At 42.9% G+C, this 24,834-nt stretch overlaps 1 protein-coding gene across 4 annotated transcripts in view; it reads right to left on the reverse strand.

The window, feature by feature from the left end:
• The window catches only part of BVES (blood vessel epicardial substance), a 43,111-nt gene extending 18,595 nt beyond the window's left edge, over positions 1 to 24,516 (reverse strand). Inside the window, exons 1-6 of one of the 4 annotated variants that reach the window (XM_056856702.1) lie at positions 23,989 to 24,516; positions 20,498 to 20,606; positions 18,639 to 18,808; positions 7,664 to 7,668; positions 2,544 to 2,777; positions 2,026 to 2,150 (exon numbers count right to left, since the gene is read on the reverse strand). In XM_056856702.1, the coding sequence (XP_056712680.1) occupies positions 2,026 to 2,150; positions 2,544 to 2,777; positions 7,664 to 7,668; positions 18,639 to 18,808; positions 20,498 to 20,606; positions 23,989 to 24,479 (1,134 nt within the window). In that variant the 5' untranslated portion in view covers positions 24,480 to 24,516. Of the gene's footprint in view, positions 1 to 2,025; positions 2,151 to 2,543; positions 2,778 to 6,138; positions 6,161 to 6,312; positions 6,369 to 7,663; positions 7,669 to 18,638; positions 18,809 to 20,497; positions 20,607 to 23,988 lie in introns of those variants that run through there. The other 3 variants (XM_056856699.1, XM_056856700.1, XM_056856701.1) reach the window with 3 other exon arrangements.
• Positions 24,517 to 24,834: the final 318 nt, after the last annotated feature.

Here is a 24,834-nt window from a genome sequence, read left to right on the forward strand (position 1 = left end):
AATAAACTTATGCTTACAAGTTTAGAATGAAAATATAGTGGACAAGCCATATTTTAGCCTAAAAGGAAATATATTTATGCAACATCTGCTAATTAAAAGCTAGTTTTCATGTCAGTAACCGGCAGGTAGAAAAAACCTCCATGCTTTAGCTTCATAGCTAGCTGGAAAGCAGATGAGGGTGAGCTGTTACCATGCGCACCCAGCAACCTTGGCTAAATCAACATCCAGATAAGAACGAAAAATTCTTATCTTTTTGAATCTTGGAAGGCCACCTGAAAGGGGGGTAATTTGAATGCATTAGATCCTTTTCAAGGATGCTTTAAATGGCCTTTCCAAGACCTTTTTCACATCTTGAGAGATGGGTTTGACATTGAATATCTGATAATATCCTTGTCGGCATCTGGCCATATAAAGGTGTGAAACAGATGAAAAGGATTACAATATGTTTTGAGAATAGATGAAAATCCTTGAGAAGGTGCCATAAGTAAATCCCCAAGATTAAAAATTCCCATAGTAAATCCTATATAAAGGGCTTGAAAATTGAGAGAAATTGGGTCACTATCCCCCAGATATGCTGCGTGCAGTCTGTATGGGACTTTGATCCCCGGCATGATCATTGATGGGTTGATAACTGATTTGTAATTGTGTTTTGTTGGATCTATATTCATTTGTTATATTCTATTATATATATTGTGCATATATCTTGTCAGATTTATTAAATACTGAAGTTTCTACAGTAAAAAGGAATTTCTTAATTCAAAGCTTGTATCACTACTTATGGGGTAACTGGTTAAGTAAGGTATCGTATTTTCTAGCAAAATACAAAATCTAGAAACCTAGTTACCTGAAGCAGTACTGACCGCTTCAAATCCTATGTTGGATGTTCTATATGCCATATGCATTAGAGTCTACATGTTTCACAAACACCAAGAGAGGTTCAAATGAGCTTTTCTGTCACATGTGAATGTGGGGAAAGATTAATATAGTAAATTACTTAGTAAGAACATGGAAGGAGAAGAATAAAATGGATAAAAACAGAGAAGACTGAAAAATTAGATCAGTGTTCCATCTTGTCCACTATTAAAATAGATTAATGCAGAACAGTAGTACTTAATGAGAACATGGAAGGAGAAGAATAAAATGGTTGAAAACCATACAAATGTAAGAGAAGCCCGGAAAGATTACACCAGTTGCCCATCTGGTCCACCGTTCTGTTTCCAACAACTGTCAGGTAGACACCTGTGAAAATCCTACAGGTAAAAGCCCTGACCCAAAGTGCATCCCCACTATCTGGTATTCAATTTATTAATTAAATTTTTATTTATTAATTAAATTTCTAGCCCACCCGCCCTGGCCAAAACCAGGCTATGGGCTGGTAGCATGTCTGTGTGTGGAAGAATCTTGCAGTTATAATCATTCACAGCCTTTGATAGGCTTATTCGCCACTATTTTATAAAAGCCATCTGAAGATCAAAACAGATGTGATGGTGGAGTTCTATGAATGAGCTCCCAAGCCAAATTCAGATTGTACTTTGGCACAGGGGGAGAATGATTTAAGCCTTTCCGCATGTCATTTTTCTGACCTGAAACAGCCCCATTGCTTTGTGCCCCCCCCCCACTGAAGCAATGAGTATTTAAGGTGTCACCTGTTCTAGTTGGGGTTGCAATACACTTGAAGAAGCTGCTCCTAGACCCGTGCCTACTGCTGGACAAGCAGGTGGGAGCTGTGGATAGGAGTGCCTTTTACCAGCTTTGTCAGGTCAGCCAGCTGCGGCCTTTTCTGGGCAGAAAAGATCTGGCCACTGCAGTGCATGCCATGGTAACACATTTAAATTAGATTACTGCAATACACTCTTCATGGGGCTGCCCTTGAGAAGTGTTTGGTGACTTAAACTGGTCCAGAATGCCGCAGCCAGTATGTTCACCGGAGTAATGTGTTGGCCTATCTACACTGTTGCCAGGCATAATTCAAGGTGCTGTTGTTGACCTTTAAAGCCTTATACGGTTTAGTGGCAATGTACATACCGGTCTTTTCTTGTATACCAAATATATAAAATGAAGAAGGTTGACAAGCAGGAATACTGCATTCCAGACCATTATATCCAAGGCACAGCGGAAAAGAGTTGCCCAGATGATAAAAAGTGCACATCCTGCCAAAAGAAGATGGAGAAAGGTTACATAAACCATTAACACGTACAGACGTACTACCTATGACGCTCTGAAGCTGGTGTTTGTTGATGCTTCCCGCCCGGCCCAAAGTGGGAATGTCCAGAAAGGACATGAATGTACCTAACTGTGCATGCTATCTATATGTTTACTCTTCCTTACTATACTCCAGAACTCTGAACTCCATGGAAGCTGCTTTGGAAAAACGAGAGTTTCAAAGGAAGCTTGCCATGTGGCATGAAAGAAAAAGATGGCATGTTACTCCCGTATTTGTAATAAGGCAGAAAAACCTGTTAGGTAAGCAGAACCTGTTGGATACCTCTAAAAGAACCCTGAACTTTAGCAAAATGTCGAGAGAGATATAGTGCTTGTCCTACCTGTCGTTAGCATAGCTCGTAGGACAATCATATGAAGATTGAAAGTGGTTGGAATAACTAATCCAATTGTAAAACAAATATTAGCCATATGAAACACCAGGTGGTGAATCTCTCTCCAGTTTTCACACACCGTTTCATTCAAAGGCACAGAAGTGGCATTTCTGAAGTCAGGGAAAAACCCCAAAGGGGTCACTGTGATTGAACTGACTTGTGTAGGGTTCATCTTGAAGTTGCCTGTGAACAAACGGTAAAAAGTAATTAAAAAAAATTAAGCTTCATATTTGCAGCAGTTTCATTGGTCAACAAATCCAAATGATCTGGGATATAAATCTTGAGGTCGGACTCTCACAGTTGAACATTCTTACATTTAATATTGTGAAAAATTGGCCTTGTGTAAATGCACGGTTTTGTTTTGTCATTTATATCCTGCCTTTCTGCCCACTGGGGACCCAAAGCAGCCGACATCGTACTCCTCGTAGGAGTGTTGGGTGACTTAAAGTGACACCGTTCTCCTCCTTTTTATCCTCACAACAACTCTGTGGGGCAGGCCAGGCTGAGAGCGTGAGACTGGGCCAAGGTCACCCAGGCAAGCTTCCCTGCCAGAGTGGGGATTCCAACCTGAATCTCCCAGATCCTAGTCCAACACAACAGCTTTTAATAAACATTCCCGTTTTTATCAGGGCCGTCCTAAGGCGTTTTGATGGCCAAAGCAGAACATACAAATGGCTACCCCAGCCATGCACAAAACGCACCCAGTAAGGCAGTCTGTGCATGAAGGAGCCATCAGCATGGAGCATTTAAAAATAAAGTAGCTGAGCATCTTATCTATCCCACACCTATCGAGCTGTCACGGAGCCATGGCACTACTACTAAATATAGCACTGTCACTACAATGCTGGTAATACAAGGCAAAATACTGCACATTTTTTTCCTGACAGCCAACTTTCAAGTGCAACAGAAATAAGTTTACCTTATCTTCAAAATGACACAAGAACAGAAAAAAACACCTCTGATTCCTTCACAGAACTGACCATGCATGGACGCTAGCAAGGGATATATTTCTTAATTAGATCTACGGTTTGACTCTGCTATACGCCCCCGTTAATAATTATGCTGTTTTATTTACTAATGTAGCAGCTTGTTAATGTACAGGTTGGATCTGTTTACTACCCATAGCACTGCCATCATTCAACAAAGAGGCATATGCAAGTCCTCATACAGACCAATTGTTGAGACGAGAAAATTGGATGATAGAACAGAAACAAATGGGACTGCGGCGTTCACTGCTTTTTGGGATTGTGTTGGCTTCTGCTGACGCATTACTGAAGTGGCACCAATTTCATAATCCTGTAGGAAGACTTGATAACACGACTTCTTAAAATCCTAGTGTAACAGCTGGGGCAAAATTGACATGAGAAGTAACAAGTTGACAACAATGTCTCATACAATCTTACGTTATACCCTAGGAAGAAGTCATATTGCAGCAGCTACCATTGCTACTGGTGGAACATAGGGACCTAGCTCTTACTCAAGGTCTGTCACAGCCTATTCCTGAGGTTGGGGGCCAAATGGGCATAGAAGGCGGCGTGACTCCTACGCCAGCATCCGTGTCACTTGCCATGCAAACTGGCACAAACGCTGGCATAGGGCCACGTACGGCAGCCCCCTTGGACTGCAGCAGCAGCATGGCCCTTGGACACTGGAGAAAGTCCTTGTGCCAGGAGGCATTCCCAGGTTGTTCTGGGGGAGGAGCTGCCATTAGGCAGTCTCCTAAGCCTTTCAGCCTGGGGACACCCCAAAAAGCTATGGTGGTGCATCGCTGTACTCCATGGGGCTCCCCCCCCCATTTTTGGGTTTTTACAAATAAAGCCCCCTTTTTTTCTCCTGTACCGGCCGTGAAACCTCATTGGAGGCGTAGCGGCAGTGCCACGGCCATGCCATCCCCAGCCACTGCAGCTCTCAGAAATGGGCTGTCAGAGTGACTTTGGAGAACTTATAGCTGAACCATTGGACTCTGCAGTCTTTCAACTTTACAGAAGCACGACCCACTGCTTTTTTACATTTACATATAAGGACTGGTATATTACAGGAGCTCCGTGGCGCAGAGTGGTAAGCTGCAGTTCTGCAGTCCAAGCTCTGCTCACGACCTGAGTTTGATCTCGACGGAAGTTGGTTTCAGGTAGCCGGCTCAAGGTTGACTCAGCCTTCCATCCTTCTGAGGTCGGTAAATACCCGGCTTTCTGGGGGTAAAGGGAAGATGACTGGGGAAGGCACTGGCAAACCACCCCATAAACAAAGTCTGCCTAGTAAACGTCGGGATGTGATGTCACCCAATGGGTCATGAATGACCCGGTGCTTGCATAGGGGACCTTTACCTTTTTTTATATTACTTAGAGGGCAGGGTCATCCAGCCAGGTGTTTTCTTACAGTCAGAATAAATACATCTGAATTAATTTGTCCCTAGCCAGGTCCTAGTATTACTACCATGTTAAATATTTCATTTTCATCAAAATATCATTCAATGTTAATGGCATAACTGAAGCTAAAACACCTTTTGTACTTCTGTAATAAGAACATTCTATCTAGTGAATTATTTTCCACTTTCTCTGCTAAACAAAACTGTTTATGAAAATGCAAGAAAAAGCACAAAAAGTGCTTTTAAGTCAGCAACGCTTACTTTAGAGTTAGCCCTATTGATCTTTGTGGGTCTTAGCATGCACAGGATGGCCTGCAAGAGTGTTTTCACTCAAGAACGCAAGCCATTGAGACACAAATCGAGCACAGTACAAGAGACATGTAGAGAGTCTCCCAATTAGTTTACTTTTTATTGTACTGCAAGTCTTTGGGCTCCACATTCGCGGCAAAAAGCTGCCCGGCACAGGAAAAAGGGGTGCTTGATCTTTTCCAGACTGACTCCAATCAAACTCTCTCCTGGGTGGCTTTCTCTCTGCAATGCAAGGTGAGGAGAGGGGTGGTGGAGAGGAGAAATACTTTGACCGGGAAGCTGTCAGCCCATTCCTCAAAGCTGCAGCGGCTGGGGACGGCGTGGCCGTGGCGCTGCTGCGGTGCCTCCAGACAGGTTTCGAGGCTGCTGCAGAGGGGAGGAGGGGCTTTTCAAATAAAATTGAGAAAAAGGGGGGAAGCCCCATATAAAACAGCGAGGCTGCACCAACAAAAAAAGGTGGTGCGGCAACGGCGTTGCTGTAGGGGGCGTTCCTGGGTTGAAAGGGGTTAGGAAGCCGACTAAAGGCAGCTCCATCCCCTGGAATCCCCAGGAACGCCTCCCAGAACGCCGGCGCGAGGGCTTGTGCTAGGAGGATGCTGGCGTAAGCGGCACCACGCCGGTGTCCGTGCCAGTCTGCACAGCGCAAGTGGCATGGACGCTGGCGTAGTGGTCATGTCGCCTCCTAAAACCATTCAGCCCCCACTCTCGGGAATGGGCTGTGTCTGTGGGGAAACGCCCTTCTCCCCCTATCCACTGCTTTGATCAAACGGAGTCTTCTTCCAATGGCTGCAATGGACAGAAACATGCCTGCTCTTACTCCCACTGGAGTCAGAAGGAACACTACAGCATTACCTCAATATGTTAAAAGACCCAGAAAGAGAGGTCTTGAGGATTACAGCTCTTTCAGCATTTTAAGTACTTCAGATGTATCAGCTATACACAAAATAGTTTTTAAAGGCAAGTTCTGGGGTAGGGGGAAGCAAACCCGGATGTTTCAGTATTCATGAAATATTGAAAATATTGCATAGTGTCGCACATATGCACACTGTCAAGAAAGGTTCCACTGCTCACTATGGTCTGTTTTGTGGCTTCTGGATTTTTGTTGCTTCAAAAAAAAGGTGTCCTTATAAATAGCTGACTTTTGTCCTGAGAAACAGAGAACAACAGTATATCAGATGAAAATTAACTTTTTATTTAACGAGTTTTGGTAGCAGCAAGCTTCGTCATTCAACCTTGACATGATTGACTGAACACAGGACACCCCCACCTAGAATGCGATTCACAAAACACAAGATGCGTTGTGCGTGTCCTTTTGCCTGTTGTCTTTTTCATTAATAAATATCAAAAATAAACAGATAAGACGAGGGAAAACATTTTGCAAGCAGGGCTTGGGAGCCACTGTGGAAAGGGTAAGCACATTTTTGGCATAAACTAATACGCCCTAAAGCATGGTCCTGAAATAGACCGTTACAGGAAGGAGTAGCAGACAGTCCTCCCCAGATAGCTACTGCAAGGATCTGAGAAAGAAGAATTTGGTAGGATTACAGCCAGACCTGTATGGCTCCCTCACTCAGGGCAAGAGAAAGGTGTGTGTGTGTTGGGGGGGGGGGGGAATCTAAAGCAGGGATACACTTTTCTAAGTCCCCTAAACTCAAGAGGCTTAGAAAGGAGTAATACCGTTTAGGATTGCGCTATTAGATTGCAATAATTTATATTTGTTAATTTTATTAAATTTATATGCCGCCTTCCCCAGCAAAGCCGGGCTCAGGGCGGCGCACACATTCTTAGAACACAATTTCAATAAAATCCCAATAAATCCTATTAAACAATACCATGTAAAACCATGAAAATATCGAAATATCAACTCAAAAGGCTTGGAAAGGAGCAATGCCGTTTAGGATTGCACTATTCGACTGCAATGCTTTATTTTATATTTTATTAAATTTATATGCCGCCCTCCCCAACAAAGCCGGGCTCAGGGCGGCTCACACATTCTTAGAATACAAGCTCAATAAAATCCCAATAAATCCTATTAAACAATGCCATTTAAAACCATGAAAATATCAAAATAAAACACTTGGCGCACTTCTTGCGGCATAATAACGAGAGCCAGCATGGTGTAGTGGTTAAGAGCAGTGGTTTGGAGCCGTGGACTCTCATCTGGAGAACCAGGTTCAATTCCCCACTCCTCTGCACAAGCGGCAGAGGCTAATCTGGTGAACTGGGTTGGTTTCCCCACTCCTCCCCACGAAGCCAGCAGGGTGACCTTGGGCCAGTCACACTCTCTCAGCCCCACCCACCTCACAGGGTATCTGTTGTGGGGAGGGGAAGGGAAGGCGATTGGAAGCCGGCTTGATTCTCCCTTAAGTGGCGGAGAAAGTCGGCATATAAAAACCAACTCTTCTTCTCCTTCTTCTTTTCCAGTTGTCAGCCCCCCGTTCAGGGGGGCTGACAACTGGAAAAGAAGAAGGAGAAGAAGAGTTGGTTTTTATATGCCGACTTTTCCCACCGCTTAGGGTGGTCACCGTCCCGGTGGAGAAGAAGAGTTGGTTTTTATATGCCGACTTTCTCCACTGCTTAGGGTGGTTACCGTCCCAGGTGGCTCCCTTATTCTCTGGGGGTTGCCGCACTTGTATTCCCAGCAATGTATTAAGAGTTTGAAAACGTTATAAAAAATACTGTTCGCACTTTCTATGTATTCCCACTGATGTATTAAGAGTTTGAAAACATTATAAAAAATACTGTTCGCACTTTGTTTGGCCCCTTTAGTTGTGAAGACGTCTTCCAACCATTTATAAGTGGTGGTATCCAAAAAACCCTTTTAAAGCAATGTTTTTTATAACGTTTTCAAACTCTTAATACATCGCTGGGAATACAAGTGCGGTACAACCCCCTCTCTCTCCCACTGCCCGAAATGTTTCCGCCCCCCTTCCAATCTGGATTTTACTATATTAGTTAATGAGTGATAGAAATAAGTTTAACTTTTTTTTTTAATTTTACTGTTAATAATGTAATTTTCAAACTGTTTAGACACTTCCCCGGAAGCCTGGTGACGGGTCACTTTTTTGGTGGGTGGTGGGTCAAAAGGATATTATGAATTTTGTAATTCTGATTATATCAAGTAGATCATATAACTGATATTCTTTTGTATTTTCTTTTTATTATTGTATTTGTTTTGTTTTATGTGTTTATGTTATGAAAATATAAAAATATATAATAATAATTTTTTTAAAAAAATCTGCGAGCCGCTCCAGAGTCCCGAGCGAGTTTTTGGGGCGCAGGCCGTTTACGCACGGGAGGTTTTGGCTTGGGGTTCGCCTCTCCCTGCACAGTTTTGCATGGGACGTTTTGCCTTGGATTTGCCGCTCTGTGTGTGTGTGCGTGTGTGTTAAGTGCCGTCAAGTCACTTCCGACTCATGGCGACCCTATGAATGAAAGTCCTCCCAAATGTCCTATCTCTGACAGCCCTGCTCCGATCTTGCAAACTGAAGGCCGTGGCTTCCTTTATTGAGTCCGTCCATCTCTTGTTGGGTCTTCCTCTTTTCCTGCTGCCCTCCACTTTTCCTAGCATGACGGTCTTGTCCAGTGACTCTTGTCGTCTCATGGCGTGACCAAAATACGACAGCCTCAGTTGAGTCATTTGAGCTTCTAGGGTCAGTTCAGGCTTGACTTGATCTAGAACCCACGGATTTGTTTTTTTTGGCCGTCCACGGAATCCGTAACCCTCTCCCCCAACACATTTCAAAGGAATCTACTTTCTTCCTATCAGCTTTCTCCACTGTCCAGCTTTCACACCCATACATAGTAATAGGGAATACGATGGCATGAGTTAATCTAGTCTTGGTGGCCAGTGACACATCCTTACACTTCAAAATCTTTTCTCGCTCCTGCGTGGCTGCCCTTCCCAGTCTCAACCTCCTTCTGATTTCTTGGCTGCAGCCTCCCTTTGGGTTGACGGCGGAGCCAAGGAACAGAAAGCCTTCAACAATTGCAATCGTCCCCATCGCCCACCTTAAAGTTGGGTCATTCTCCTGCAGGCATGCCTTTTGTTTTCTTGCTGTTCGGCTGCAGCCCCGCTTTGGCACTTTCGCATTTTCCCCACCCGCACCCTCCAAACCCGACCATCCGCCCCCAGATCGGAGCCTTGGCAATTCGGAAAGGGGGGGGTGAGGTGCCTCTAAGAGAGCTGCAAAACCTCCCCGCGCGGCAATGGTCGGAGCGCAGCCCCGGAGCCCAGAGCCGGGCTCGAACCCGCGGCTGCCCTGCCCGCCCGCCCGGCTGTTCCGGCGCGCGCCGCCCTGCTCCCGGGCCGCGGACTTACCTGGCCGCGCGCCGCCGCCCTCCGCTCCCCGGGCGCCTCTCCTCCCGGACTGGCAGCCCCGCAGGGGGAAGCGGCCGCCAGGACGCCCGCGAGCGCCCCCTGGGCCCCGCGCGGGGAACGCAGGCGGCGGCCCGAGCCGTCGGACCTTTTGCCTAAACATAGGCATCGAGCGGGCGGCTGCGGCGCGCACGCGCTTTGCGCCGCCGCTGACCTCCTGGCACGGCGGGGGAGCCGTCGGGGGCGGGGGGAGGCTTGGCTCGTCGTCCCTAGAGGGGGATAGGCTCCCGAGGCGGTGGACTTGGCTCGGAAATTGGGGATTTTTAAAATTATTATTATTTTTTAAATGCTTCTGGGCATGTGCTGCGGGATATCCCTCTGCATGTAGATTAGTTGGATGTAGGGTGCTGCAACTTGACACGTGGAGCGCTGGCTGCAGAGCGGGCCTGGGATGCGCCTTGTGCCACCCGGGCCTCCCCCGTTGCAAAGATTCTCCCTGCTTACTGGACGTTTTTAACTGTCCCCAGATACGGAATGCTTTTTTTTTCCAAGGCCAGATTAAAGGCACTTTAACCCGAGGCGGTTAACTTGGCTCGGAAATTGGGGATTATTTTATTTTTTAAATGCTTCTGGGCATGTGCTGCGGGATATCCCTCTGCATGTAGATTAGTTGGATCTAGGGTGCTGCAACTTGACACGTGGAGCGCTGGCTGCAGAGCTGGCCGGGGATGCGCCTTGTGCCACCCGGGCCTCCCCCGTTGCAAAGATTCTCCCTGCTTACTGGACGTTTTTAACTGTCCCCAGATACGGAATGCTTTCTCCCCCCCCCCCCAGGCCAGATTAAAGGCACTGCCATTGGGGGAGTTAGCAGGCAGGTTTTCAGGGGTCCCCTTTTCTGAGCGACTTTGTGGATCAGGGACTTTGGACACCGATTGGCGTTTTTTTTTTTGTAGATTGGAAAAATCATGATCTCGCCAGAGACAAATGGATCCCAATATACATTCAAAGGTGGGGACCTGCCCTAAAGCAAGAGATAGTTGCAAAGTTATTAGATGATACTGACCCAAATGTAACCCTTGCTGTGGCAAAAAAATTATCTATGGTTTTTAATGATACCTCTTTTTAATTGTACTGTTTTGATATTATATTTTTGTATGTATGGTTATTTATGTATAATGGAATGTATTGAATTTGTTTTGCTTATGACCTGTTGGTCCACAAGCATAAAGAATGGAATAAACGAATAAAGTTACTGAGGGATTTCCTCTCTCACCCCTGAGTAGTAAGTACACTTAAGCCCGTCCTATCTTTAACGCTCAAACACCTCTGGGATTAGTTGCAGCAGGCTTTAGAGGTTGCTGTTTCCAGCCACTGGTCCGTTTAAAAGGGCGATGGTCATTCTACCTAAATAAGCAGAGTTTGTGGCCGCAGTATCTGAAGGACTGTCTGGATGTCCCCGTTGTCTTCCCCTGCTCAGTGAGATCTTCCACCGAAGTCCTGCTGCTCTGTCTGTCTCTGCCAACTGAATAGAGAGAGGGCCTTTTCTGGGGTGGCATTAAGGCTGTAGGTTTCAAATACTAGCCTGGGACCGTCTTCATTCATGTGCTGGTAGAAACTGTTTTTAAATTAGTTTACTAAGTATTTGGTTAATCTATTTTTATGGTTTACCTAGTTTAGGTTATGTAGGTGTACATAATGGTACCAGTAATTAATGTAGAACCAGCAACATCTCCTGGTATCACAATTGATCTCCACACTACAAGGATCTCCACATAAAGTCTGCTGGGTGACCTTGGGCTAGTCACAGTTCTCTCAGAACTCTCTCAGCCCATGCGGAGGCAGGCACTGGCAAACCATCTCCAAATGTCTCTTGCCTTGTAAAAACCCTACAGGGTCGCCGTAAGTCAGCTGTGACTTGATGGCCCTTTCCATCCCCACCATAAGTTCCATGACATGCATTTAATTGGAGTTCTGCCTGCAGGATTCACTTGTTCTTCATGGAGGAGAGCAGCATAATATCTCATTGTTGGAAGGAAGAAAAATACACAGAACTAATCCTCTTGCTTTGAAGCACCTCAAATCAGTCTATAGTTCAATAAACGTAAAGGTAGTCCCCAGTGCAAGCACTGGGTTATTACTGACCCATGGGGTGATGTTACATCCCGATGTTTGCTAGGCAGGCTATGTCTACGGGGTGGTTTGCCATTGCCTTCCCCAGTTGTCTACACTTTACCTCCAGCAAGCTGGGTACTCGTTTTACCAACCTCGGAAAAATGGAAGGCTGAGTCAACCTTGAGCCGGCGACTTGAAACCATCTACCATCGGGATCGAACCCAGGTCGTGAGCGGAGCTTTTGGCTGCAGTACTGCAGTTTACCACTCTGCACCACAGGGCTCCTCTATAATTCAGTGCGTGTGTGTAAAAAGTGCCCGTCAAGTCGCAGCCGACTTATGGCAACCCCTGTTGAGGTTTTCTTGGCAAGAGACTAACAGAGATGGTTTGCCAGTGCCTTCCTCTGCACAGTAACCCTGGTATTCCTTGGTGGTTTCCCATCCAAATACTAACCAGGGCTGACCCGGTTTAGCTTCTGAGATCTGACGAGATCAGGCTAGCCTGGGCCATCCAGGTCAGGACTCTATAATTCAGTACTGATCCACAAACCAGTGGTCAGAAAGAACATTGCTCTCTATATTCACCTTTGGATTGTTCTGGCATTGGTACAGAACCTGGGCTCTATTCAGTAGACAGAAATGGGATTTAAAAAAAGAACAGTCCTTCCAGGCAAGCGAAAATAAAATGAACTGGAGTGTGATTTGTGCTCTGTGCTGCACATACATCTTGGAAGGTCAACATAAAAGAATGGGAGGGTGAGTTTGAGATGAAGAGAACATGGTTACATGATAGATGTTGCCTGTGCATAAATCTGTTGGGAATCTGAAAGAGGTAGTTGCAGTACAATCCTACGTACAGTTAATCTAGTCTAAACTCATTTGAAATCAATGCAGCTGGACTCTATGGCACTATACACTGCTGAGGTCCCATCCCTCCCCAAACCCCAGCCTCCTTAGGCTCCACCCCTAAATCTACAGGAATTTCCCAACCAAGTTGGCAACCCTGCTCACGTTACAGTAATTTTGTAATCTGCATGTATAATACTCCCATTTCGTTAATTTAAATATAGCACTTTTAAAAAGTTAATCTGCTTAATATATTTTGTAATTTCTGTCATAAATGCCTAATCTGTTATAGGTCCTTGACAATCCTTTGTTCTGTTCTGTCTCATATAAATTTGTTCCAGGAAGCATGTCTTCATCTTATTTTTCTTTTTACATTTTAATGTATTTTTATCTAGCTTTTCTTCTTGTTCTTTCTTCCAATTTTTCTTCAGTTATATATTGGATGAGCTGCTCTTCCAGCCACCATTTCTTAGCCTGTGTGTTCTTCATTACCTTTTCTTCACATTTTGCTTCAATCCTTGTCTATCCATATAACTGTTAACAATAGTTTATAATAATATTAGAGATGTTACTTCCATGCAATGGCTTGGTATTTGCCACTGAACTTACTATTGCCTATAAAAACACTTGTAACAGCAGGGCTACAACTATTAGAAGTTTTAATCTTTGTCAGGGAAATGAAACTAGTGCATGATATTATTATTCACAGTAGGCACCAAACATTTGTCTAGGAGAAAGGATCAACATGTCTCATTAATGCAAAGTCAATAAATAACCATTTGAAAGTACTGTCTTTATAGCAATTACATTTTTACAGCAACGACTGTTTTTAATTCCAGTGATTCTGAGTACCTTGCATCTTTATCTTTTCCAGTTTTCTACCACTAATAAAATATTGTTCTATCTTCTTTAAATAAAGGGTGGCTACTTTTCTCCCATCCCAATTCCTTTCTTTTCATAGAAGTGTCTGGATATCAGGTATACATGTAGTGGCATCGCAGAAGAACCCCTCAAGGAGGAGCAGAGAATGGTGTTATCTGAGCTCAGGCATACTGGCAGTTAGGTGGAGTTAATGGGCTGATATATAGTTTATTATTTGTTGTGCCTGTTGACGCTATCACTTTTCACATGGTGTGAAAGCTACTGCTATCCCTACCAGTACATGTTGGTGTGTTATATCCATAGTTGTAAAACTCTGCAGGCACTGACCTGAATGGCCCAGACTAGCATGATCTGTGTCGGCTCTGTTTAATACTTGGATAGGAGACCACCAAGGAAGTATAGGGTTAATATGCAGAGGCAGGCAATGGCAGACCACTTCTTTTCCTCTCTTGCCTTGAAAACTGTATGGAAATGCCATAATCCAGCTGCAACTTGATGACACTTTCTACCACCAAAGTTCTGTAGATGCTCTAAGAAAACAGCTGTTCTTACTAAACATTTGGCTGCATCCAAACATAATGAATGACAAACCCATTTGTTTGTTGGGCATGAATCTTTGCCAAATTTGGCTCCTACCTTCCCCCTCCTCTCATGTGCAGAGCGTGATGAAAAACTTCCTGGTTTGGGAACTCTAATTTCCCATGATATCCACATGCAGGTGCCTCAGCAACTAGATTTCATCCCAGTTTAGAATCTGGATTGGTGAGTAGGAAATAACTTTCACTATGTCTAGGCATCTGCGTTCAGAAATCATGACAAAATGAAGTCTCGTGGAAAGCTTTCCAAACAGAGAGGTTTTCACATGCATTCCACACATTGGGGAAGAAAGGAGTAAGAGCGTGAGTATGGCATACAAGCCATGTCCGTGGCTATCACAAACATACTAGTTTGTTGTGGCATTTGAATGAGATGACTGATTTCTTTGGTCAAATATACTGAGTACAGAAAATGGAATATGACAACATTTCTTTTTCAAACTGTTATGTATACTTAACTTAATCTCTCTGTTTCTACAGAATATAAATGTTTATAAATGCTCTAAAACAGCAACTTTTAACACTCTATTCCAAGTTCATTATGGTTCTTCTGCCATCATTACTGTATGAAACTGTCCCGAATGGATGACCAGTTCTTTGGTTTTCTAAATGGGAAGATTACTCCTGATGTAGTTAAATAAACTAGGTTTGTACTATCCTAGCTTTCCACTTCCTATCACCAGGTAGAGCATGGAGAAAATAATGTCTGGGTTAATGTAGTTGTGTTTTTAAGGATGACTGAAGGTACAGTTTGGGATCTTAAATACAGTAAAATATATTTTTTTTAAAAAAACCTAGCCAAGTGCTAGGCAGATTCAAAAAACTACTATTTGATTTCCAAATGGCCAGATTCTTGGGTAGTGAATATTTACATTTTTAAAGTTAGACCTTGAAAACCATTGAAATGGTTTCAGGATTTATAACTTGGTTATAGAGAGTGTTTCTCTTACACAGTAAGAACATTTCTTTTCTAAAGACAACAGCATTGTTTCCGATATGTCTCTGCCAACGGTAAATCACAAAAACTCAACCTTTCTGTCTCAGTTTGAGATCAATTTTTTACAAAGTCTACCAAAATCTATCATGCTGGAATATTCTTTCATATGAAAATAATGGTTGTTCTCTTTGATACAGATCGACAGGACAAATTCAGGAAAACGAAAGCTCATCTTTTTCTAAAGTCAAATTAAATGAACAGTATCTGTGGGATATTATCCAGTAGCACTGATGAGATTAAGTTGTTTCATTCAGAACTGACGTTTACAAAGTTGATCCTGTTTTCATTATTATTTCAACATTTTCTTGCTGATCTTTATATTGAAAAAGTATAAATAAAAATGTGTGTATCACAGAAACATTGTCTCAGTTCCAAAGAACTAGGCAACTAGCTCAGCATGCCCAAGGGAGAGATTGAGAGAAGCCTCTTTGCCAACGGTAACATCCTGATGAGTGTTTCCATTCTCCTGCCTGTTACAGGTACTGTACTGGTTGGGCATAGCCAAAGGGGGTGCTGGCTCATGGCTCTCAGCCTCTGCCTTCAGATAAGCCAAGCACTGAATCTTATGTTGTTTTGCTGATAATTATTTTATCGTTGTAATCCACTTTGGGTCCCTTCAGGGAGAAAAGTAGGGTACGCATACTCAAATAAATAAAAATAAAGAGAATGCTTTGGACTTTGACTTTTTCAGGTTATATTTCTACTGTCCAACGTAAGTTTTAAAACTGAAGCCAAGCTGACTGGGACACGGCAACTACCGGTAGGTCATTCTTTTCTAAGTGAAAAAAAACTCCCCACTAGAATCCTTAACACAGGGGTCCATAACGTGGTGCCCGTGGGTGCCATGGCACTCGTTGACACCTTTTCTGGCACCTGCAAAGTGTTTTTAGGAAGTAGGCAGGGCCAGGTAGGGCTTTTGCCCAGCATGGCTTGTGACTTGACTACTGAAGATTTGGTTGGCTGTGCAGATTTTTTAAAAAAAGTTGCTTTGGCAGCAGCTGCCACAACATAAGGATCTCCACTGTTACTTAAGTTAAGCTGCGGTTGGCTCTGCCTCCTATGGCAGCCATTTCGTTGCTGCCCCCACCATGCTATATCAGAATTGCAAATACGCCTGCAGGCTCAAAAAGGTTGAGGACCCCTGCCTTAACACATAAGTATACCTAAAGTACTTTTTTGGGATCAAGGTGCATTTGATGTTTGTGTCTTGTTGCCCTTACTGAAGACAGCTATTTCTAACTGTATCAAACACACCCATCACTTACATCATGTTGTACCAACATTGCTTGTATATATGGCTATCGTTTGAGGGACAGGAACTTTGCATGTTTAGCATGAACTGCGGTTGAGGATAGATAAGCTGGAAAAAGTTTCTCTGTAACAGAGTAGGGCCTGGAATAGGCAGCTGTACACATTGCTACTCTTTCTGAGCCCACAAGTTGGAGTAGTAGCCTGTTGACCCACCCACCCCTTACAAAAATGGGTGAAAAGGAACACCATGCAGCTAGCCATGTGCCAAAATCTCTTCAACTTTCTAGAAAAGCTGTTAACCCTCCCCAAACTTTTCCAAAGGTCCTTCTAATGATAGACTACTACACATTTGTTTTTCAAGTGGATTTTTTTGAAGCTGGAGCCAGTACAATATAATACATAAAGTGTCGGACTAGGATCTGGGAATCTGAGGTTCAAATCTTCACTCTGCCATGGAAGTTTGCTAGGTGACATTGGGCCGGTCAGCTTAAGCTGACTTCAGCCTAAACTACTTCACAGGTAATTCACAGTGGGTAGCCGTGTTAGTCTGTTTGCAGTAGTCAAAAAGGGCAAGAGTCCAGTAGCACCTTAAAGACTAACAAAAATATTTTCTGGTAGGGTACTTCACAGGGTTGCTGTGAGGATGGAGGAGAATGATGTAAGCAGCTTTGGGTCTCCAATGGGGGGCAGGATGGGGTACAGATGAAATAAATGAAATAAATAAAGCTGTCTGGATCTTGATCTCTGGCTTCCACGAGATAATTAATTGGGAGAAAGGGTATCTTGAACTAAAAAGACTTCAAATATTCCAGCACAAGTAATTCAATATTTTTCTCAGCTCTTCAGCAATACTTCCAAGGTGAATTCAAACCATCCTACCACCGTCATTTTTCTAAAGTGGCTCCACCTAATGCTGTGTGTGTCTATGTGCCATCAAGTCACAGCTGACTAATGGCAAACATGTAGGGATTTCAAGGCAAGAGACATTTGGGGGTGATTTGCTATTGCCTGTCTCCATGTCACGACTCTGGTGTTCCTTGGAGGTTGCCCACCTAAATACTAACCAAGGCCGACCCTGCTTAGCTTCTGAGATCTGTCAAGATCAGGCTAGCCTGGAGCTATCCAGGCCAGGGTTTCATCTAACGCTAGGTCAATGGAAATGGAACCCAGGCACATCGATCTCTCTCTCTGTGTGGTGTGCTTGGAAAGCTGCAAAACCTGTTTGATCCAGATACAGCAATGGGGCAATATAAGTGATGGTAAATCAGTCAATAATCCTTCATTCAGACTACCTTCAACTCTCTTAAAATTGTAATTTGTCTCCAGCTCAAGTATTGTTACCCTGAATATTGTCGAAGGCTTTCACGGTCAGAGTTCATTGGTTCTTGTAGGTTATCCGAGCTGTGTGACCGTGGTCTTGGTATTTTCTTTCCTGACGTTTCGCCAGCAGCTGTGGCCGGCATCTTCAGAGGAGTAACACTGAAGGACAGTGTTGTTACCCTGCTTTGTCAGAATCACTAAACAATCTCTCGGTTACATATGGTGCAGCAATAAAGGTGATTGCTACATTCTCTGAAGTCAAAGCAATTACTCTCGTGCTTTGTGTTTTCATGTACAACTCCACTGCTACAGCCTGAGAGAAATCTCAAGTCAGCATTTCATGAATGTATGCAAAAAAAATTGTTTGCTTTCTTTTTCCACACTATGCAGTTTGCGCAGGTCCCTGCTTTAAGAGTAATCTTCTATAAGATACTGCAGACCAAATTTAAGCATTGTGATTATGAAGTATCAGGGAGTCAAGATTAAAGATGGTTTCCTTGTTGCTTTTCTATAAAATTGGCTGCATAATTCATGATGAAAAGGAAACCTCAATAAACATGAAGAGCTCTGTGAAAAATAGCTATACACACACACAAAATACAGAAGGCAACTCAATTACAATAAAGCTTTATGTGGTAATGATTCATCTCCCCTCCCCTCCCTACCCAAAACAATAAGTTGAGCAGAAGGGAGTCAATAGAAATGCACCGTGATGCACAATCAATCATGAACTGTTTCTGAACACAGTGAAAGAAGCCTGGCTAAAAAAAAAAAAATTCCTGCTAGATAAAGAATTTGCTCTTTTATTTTAAAGTTGTTTTTATAAACTCTTCTGATTGATGTTCACGACATCAGCTTCATGTCTTTCTGCCCTTTATTGTGGAATCAACAAAGGCAAGTAATGTTATCATTTTGTAGAAGAGTTGCAGTTTAGAACATATGTTACTATTTGTGTTGAACTGTTCTGAAGCTGATCTCCCAGCCGCTTTTTGGGCATCTCTGGAACAGACACGTGATAGAAGTTAGGTAAGCGGATGTCATATCGAAACCCTTTCCCTAGGCTTACTCTGTCATTCAAAGCATATAGCTTATCAGCAATGTCACTTCCAACTAGAATTGAAAACAGGCGCGAGATGAATCGGTGCTTAGCAAAGAGCAAATATAATTTTTTTCTCCTCCATGCCACATATCGGCAGTCTGTTTCTGCTGTGAGGGTTACCTGAAAAACAAATTGAAGGAAAAAAAGATGGGTAAAATTTGATCTTGTATTCACATTCTCTAAATTTGAGCTATAAAAAAAAATATGATTTACATATAGCAATGCTATTCACTCTGTAGCTTGGGAGTCATATGTGGCTCTTCTGAGAACTGTTCCCAGGTGTAGTACCTGACCCATGTTTCAGGAAAAGAGGGAAAGGCCCTTGTATGGTGGGGCTTGTGGTTGGCAAAGGAACTGGTAAGCTGTGAGGCTCCCTGAAGGGCAGGCCTCAGGCCAGGGATGGAAGTTAATGTGGCTCTTTTGGCTGACGATAATGGCGAATGTGGCCATGGACTAAGTATCAATGCTGTATAGTTACTCTAATTTTTGTTGTTGTAGCTACAGTATTGTTTAGCACCCACAAACAAATTTCAGAGGGAAGGAAAAGTGATTTTCCTCTCTCTGATCACTCTAAGGAGATCTGAATATGTGTACATTAGATATGCGCCTTGAGTGCAGCCTAGCAACACTGCATTGCTTTCAACAGAAGCTTATATAAATACCTAAGAATTCTGCAATTTTTCATTTATTTTAGTTATTAATTAAAATAGTTATATCCTGCCTTTCCTTGTGGTTCAAGGCACTTAAATACACAGCCTAACAGCTCAATTTTTTTAAAGAATTTTTTTCTCACAAAAATATTTCACAATATGGTTGTTTTGAAAGTCTTCTCATTCCCATATCAGCAGGGACCCATTCCTACTCCAGTATATCTGCATGCACAATGCCCTGTTTACTAACAAGGATTTATGTCTCATGACAACTCAGCAAAACTTCGTTTCTTTTAAAAAGAGCTCAGTGGAATAACAGCAGTGCTAATTACAGTTCTTCTTGTGCACCTTCAAAGCTATGTTATTTTTATTCATTTAGATATTTATACCCTACTTTTTCCCCCAATGTAGCTTTTACAACATAATTCTCCATTTTATCCTCACAATGACACTATGAGGTTATACTGGCTATTGGCTGTTAACAACAACTATGAGGTAGGTTAGGCTGATAGAGTGAATGGCAGACAGGAAGCAATTCAAAACTTTCAAAGTTCTGGAAACAACATTTTTTTTTGTTTCTTCAACAAAAAAAGAGGGTATCTGACTATAAGACCCATCAGAGAAATTAGCTGTAGAATCCTTTACCATTTCATTCAACAACAAAAATTATCTCACTTTTCGAAAGAAGTCATAAATTAGGGGAGTGTTGGGGAGGGGAACGTAGATCTTCTTCCTTTGCTGAGAGAACACCATAAATTATCAATACAAGCCATTCCAGGACTCAGCCTGATTTTTATATCAACTTCATATTGAGGGTTCTTTTCCCTGTGTGCACAAGTGATTTTAGTGGCTGCATGTAAAAGGAAAGGTGAGGGAGACTGAGGGTGAAACAAGGAAGGAGCCAGAAGTAATGGTTTGTACCTAATGCCATAATTCCCTCAAAGGTTTCAGCCCAGAGTAACTGTTCTGTCATTTGAAGGAACTACAGCGTTAAAAGAGTTTTCTTAAATGAGCACTGCTAAAATACCCCTCGAATGATACAGGTCTTCTCCCCACCTCCTTGCCAAGTTAAGCAATGCTCAAAGAACTGCAGTGTCTGAAATTCTGGGAAGGTGTTCATTTCAAAGAAATATGCGAACTGCACAACAGTCTCACTTACCTGAAAAATTCCTTCTTCAGTGGGTCTTAGGGAATCCCATTCAGGAGAGTCCAGAAACTGAAGCGGGAAAATATAATGCAGAAACTCCCCATCTACTGTCACTCTGATCCTAACAAACAGAATAGTGGTGTCATTAGTATGGACATACAGGAAAAGAAATCTGTACAGGAATGGAAGATATGGCCATTTTTTTTCTTGTGAAAGAAAAAGACAGAGAAATTTGTGTGTGTGTCTCTTAAAGATTTTAAACTAAGGAGCTTTTTAGATTGTTAAGGTTTATACAGGTGTTCAGCAAAACCTCACTAAGAGTAAGCATCTTTCACAGTTCACAAGCTTCTATCATTAGGCCCAATTATTGTATGCAGTTGGATAACAGACTGCACATACAAAAGGAAGCCTTTAAAAATTCACATCTTTCAGTCCTTGCATAGTGGCAAGAAGAATGCCGTTTGTGATGCAAGAGGCAGAAAAGAATTCCAACTGATGTCTTCTGTTAAGAGTTCCTGAATTTCCCTTGCAGTCCTCAGATAAGTGTTTCAGAACACAAAGGGACCAAACAGAGCCCTGGCACAAGACAGAAAAATGAGTAGGCAGTTGTCAGAGACATTCATCCTGCAAGAGAAGCCTGACTCATAAACTGCCATGCCAGAAGGACAAAGGATATGGGCAAAAAAATTGCACTGAGGCACTGGGTTGTCCCATGAAATTCTGGACATCTATATATCTGCCCCGTGGCGCAGAGTGGTAAGCTGCAGTACTGCAGTCCAAGCTCTGCTCACGGCCTGAGTTCGATCCCAACGGAAGTCGGTTTCAGGTAACTGGCTCAAGGTTGACAGCCTTCCATCCTTCTGAGGTCGGTCAAATGAGGACCCAGCTTGCTGGCAGTAAAGGGAAGATGACTGGGGGAAGGCACTGGCAAACCACCCCGCAAACAAAGTCTGCCTAGAAAACGTCAGGATGTGACGTCTCCCCATGGGTCAGGAATGACCCGGTGCTTGCTCAGGGGACCTTTACCTTTATATATCTAATAGTGATGTCTGGCCCCTAACTGTGGATACCTAAATCTGAAGATCGGGGCCACACTGATGCTAAACAGATCTTTCTGCAAACTTGGAGTACTCCCCAGGTTTGCAGAACAATCTGAAAAGTTAAAAAAATACATTGCAGAAGAAGAAGAGTTGGCTATTATATGCCGACTTGCTTTACCTTTTAAGGAGAATCAAACCAGCTTACAATCTCCTTCTCTTCCCCTCCCCACAACAAACACTCTGGGAGGTAGGTGGGACTGAGAGCGTTCCAAGAGAACTGTGACTAGCCCAAGATCACCCAGCTGGCTTCATGGGTAGGAGTGGGGAAACCAACCCGGTTCACCAGATTAGAGTCCACTGCTCCTAATCACTGGACCACACTGGGCCTCCAACTTGTACTTTAGATTTAATAGGTTTTGCATAATGAATTAAATCCTCTACCACAAAATGTTGTGATGGCCACTAGCTTCAATGGCTTTTTAAAAAAGTGGCCCATGAAGGAATATGACAGCTCAGCAAAACCTAAATATCTGATGCAGCAGGGTTCTTCTTATGTGCACAGGAATAGGCCTGATGAAATGAATGGATATTTTTCTTTCATCTCTGCCTCCATCTCCCTCCCAAATTTGAGCTCCTTGGGGCAAGGACCTGTCTTCTTTGTTAAAGTGCCAAACACATCAAAGGTATTACCAGTAACAACAGAAGCTGTAGCCATGAACAGACACCAGAATCCTATTTTAATGTTTTTATCCCTTGGCCTTTGTTGACTTTTGAATCGGGGGTACAATTAATAATGACAAATGTCTAAATTTAGGGATCTTTTACTGCTTTGTTAACATTTTTTGCTTACTATAAATATTAGTTTTGTTTTAATTTTTTCTGTTATGATTGGATATTATTTATGCTGCTTGCACTTTATGTCATAACAGAGAGGCATGACATACCTTTTCTAAAAAAATAAATAAAAGTATGTTTTCAAAAGATGCCATTTTGGCATTCAGGAAACCCACAATGTATATCCAGAATTATGTAAATTGGTACATATGGATTTGCATAACATATCATGACAGCAGAAGGCACAGCTTGATGGGAGCAGACAGGAATAAGGAAACAGAGTTGCTAAAACTTACAACTTTTTAAAAAAAGTTTCAGATACATTTCTTTTTAAAACAACCTGGTTTAATATGAAATCTGAACATAGTGGAAATTTATCATTATTTAAAACAGAACCTGTGACTATTAAAAAGGTTAAGGTCCCCTGTGCAAGCACTGGGTCATTCCTGACCCATGGGGTGACGTCACATCCTGACATTTCCAAGGCAGACTTTGTTTACGGGGTGGTTTGCCAGTGCCTTCCCCAGTTGTCTTCCCTTTACCCCCAGCAATCTGGGTATTCATTTTACAGACCTTGGAAGGATGGAAGGCGGAGTCAACCTTGAGCTGGCTACCTGAAACCGACTTCCGTCGGGATCGAACTCCGGTCATGAGCAGAGCTTGGACTGCAGTACTGCAGCTTACCACTCTGCGCCACGGGGCTGTATTACAAACGTATAAAAATCAGTTTTTATTAAGGAAGGAATTGTGTGGAACACATCTTCATCTGTTATACATCACAATAGTTTATGTATTGTGCTTCACAGTGTGTGTGTGGGGGGGAGGATCAGCACCACCACCGTGGTCATCCACAAGTGGATATTCTTTCATTCCTTATTTCTCTAGTACCAGCAGCCTTTTCCTCTGGTTAAGATTAGTTACTTTTAGTTGGACGAGGCAGGGCAATGGAAGAGGAGCAGATAAAATAAGAAAGGATCACGGGCAGCCTGTTCCTGACCTCCAAGGATGTTTTTCTTACTGATTTAACAATGCAATCCTAAGAACACTTGCCTGGGAATAAGCCACAGAATAGAGTTAGCAGATGGCACTGTAAATTGTTTTGATGTATATCTGTCTCTCCTGATGCTACGGTGCAAGGAAATCCTGGTCTCTGAAAGCCCTTGCTTACATCTCTTCTTACTCAGTTTCCTGAACTTTCAGTAGCCTATACATTTTCAGAAGTTGTCCCATTACTAACAGTACTTACAGTGTGTATTTCCCCCCTTTTAAATTTAAAAGAAGACAAATGCTGTTTTTTCTCAGGAAGACAAATCTTGCCACAAGTTCTGGCATTTTTATGCTTTTGAGCATTTGAATGAATTTGTAGAGAACAAGTGATAATTAAAATAACCCCTTTTTGTTGTTGCTGTAAAATTGTTACATCTTGTTGCTAGAGATTTCACACAGAGGCTGAAAGTGTGGAAATGTCGGGTCTACTGTCACTAAATTAATCAGGAGCAAACAATACCTACTAAAGCCAACACCCTTTATGTTCTTGGGTATTCTTTTCCTGCTTTTAAATGCAGACAGGTGTTGTGTGTGTGTGTGTGAGAGAGAGAGAGAGAGTAAAGAATAAGCACAGGTACAAACCTTCCTGACACAAGCAAGGAGAGCTTATCAATTGGTGTTTTGCCTTGCATTGCATAGCAGTGCTCCTTCTCCAGTGTAACAATTTCTTCATCGCAGCAGCGGACAATCTTTCTAAAAACAGTCAGCGAGATCCCCAGGGGCTGGAACAGAGCACTATAAAGCTCTTGGAATTCTCTGTCGAAGGCAACACTCCGAACTTGGTAGGTTACATAAATAAACTGTACGAAGCATATAACAAACAGTATGAAATTCCAAGAGAAAATATCAGCTGCGCAGACATCCAGCCACGCCCAGACAGAAGAGCATAGGAAACCCAGTCCAAGCAAACAGAAGACATAGAGCAGGCCAGAAAACCCACTTCCACCCATGTATCCAACCACAAATAAAATGCTAGCTAAGTGGTAGATTGATCCTTCTGCTTCTGACTTCCAGTTTATACAGACAGGATGTGGATATATCAGACCGTCCCAAAAGCTTGAGTTGTCTCCCATGGCTGGATTGGTATTGTTCTCCCTCTCTGACTTCCAAAACCTGTGTTATATAAATGCAATACAGATAAAAAAGAGGCTCATCTTCTTCCTATCCATCCGTGTTTCCAAAGCCAGCTGGTGACAATAATGTCATACTTCTTTTGGCTCTTGGCTGTAATCATCAGCTAAGAAGATGGTGTTCTCAGAAGTCCATATTGTCCCTCGGTGGCTGTTGTATCTTTTGCTTGATTCCATAACATTATCTGATCTGTTCAAAAGAGGGAGGGGGAAATGATTCAAAAAGGCATGTTTACACAACATTTTGGTATTAAACAGCATTATTGTGTACTCCCAAAAAGGCAGGCAGACCAGCACA

Source organism: Euleptes europaea, chromosome 10 (assembly GCF_029931775.1).
Source record: "Euleptes europaea isolate rEulEur1 chromosome 10, rEulEur1.hap1, whole genome shotgun sequence".
Lineage (NCBI taxonomy): Eukaryota > Metazoa > Chordata > Lepidosauria > Squamata > Sphaerodactylidae > Euleptes > Euleptes europaea.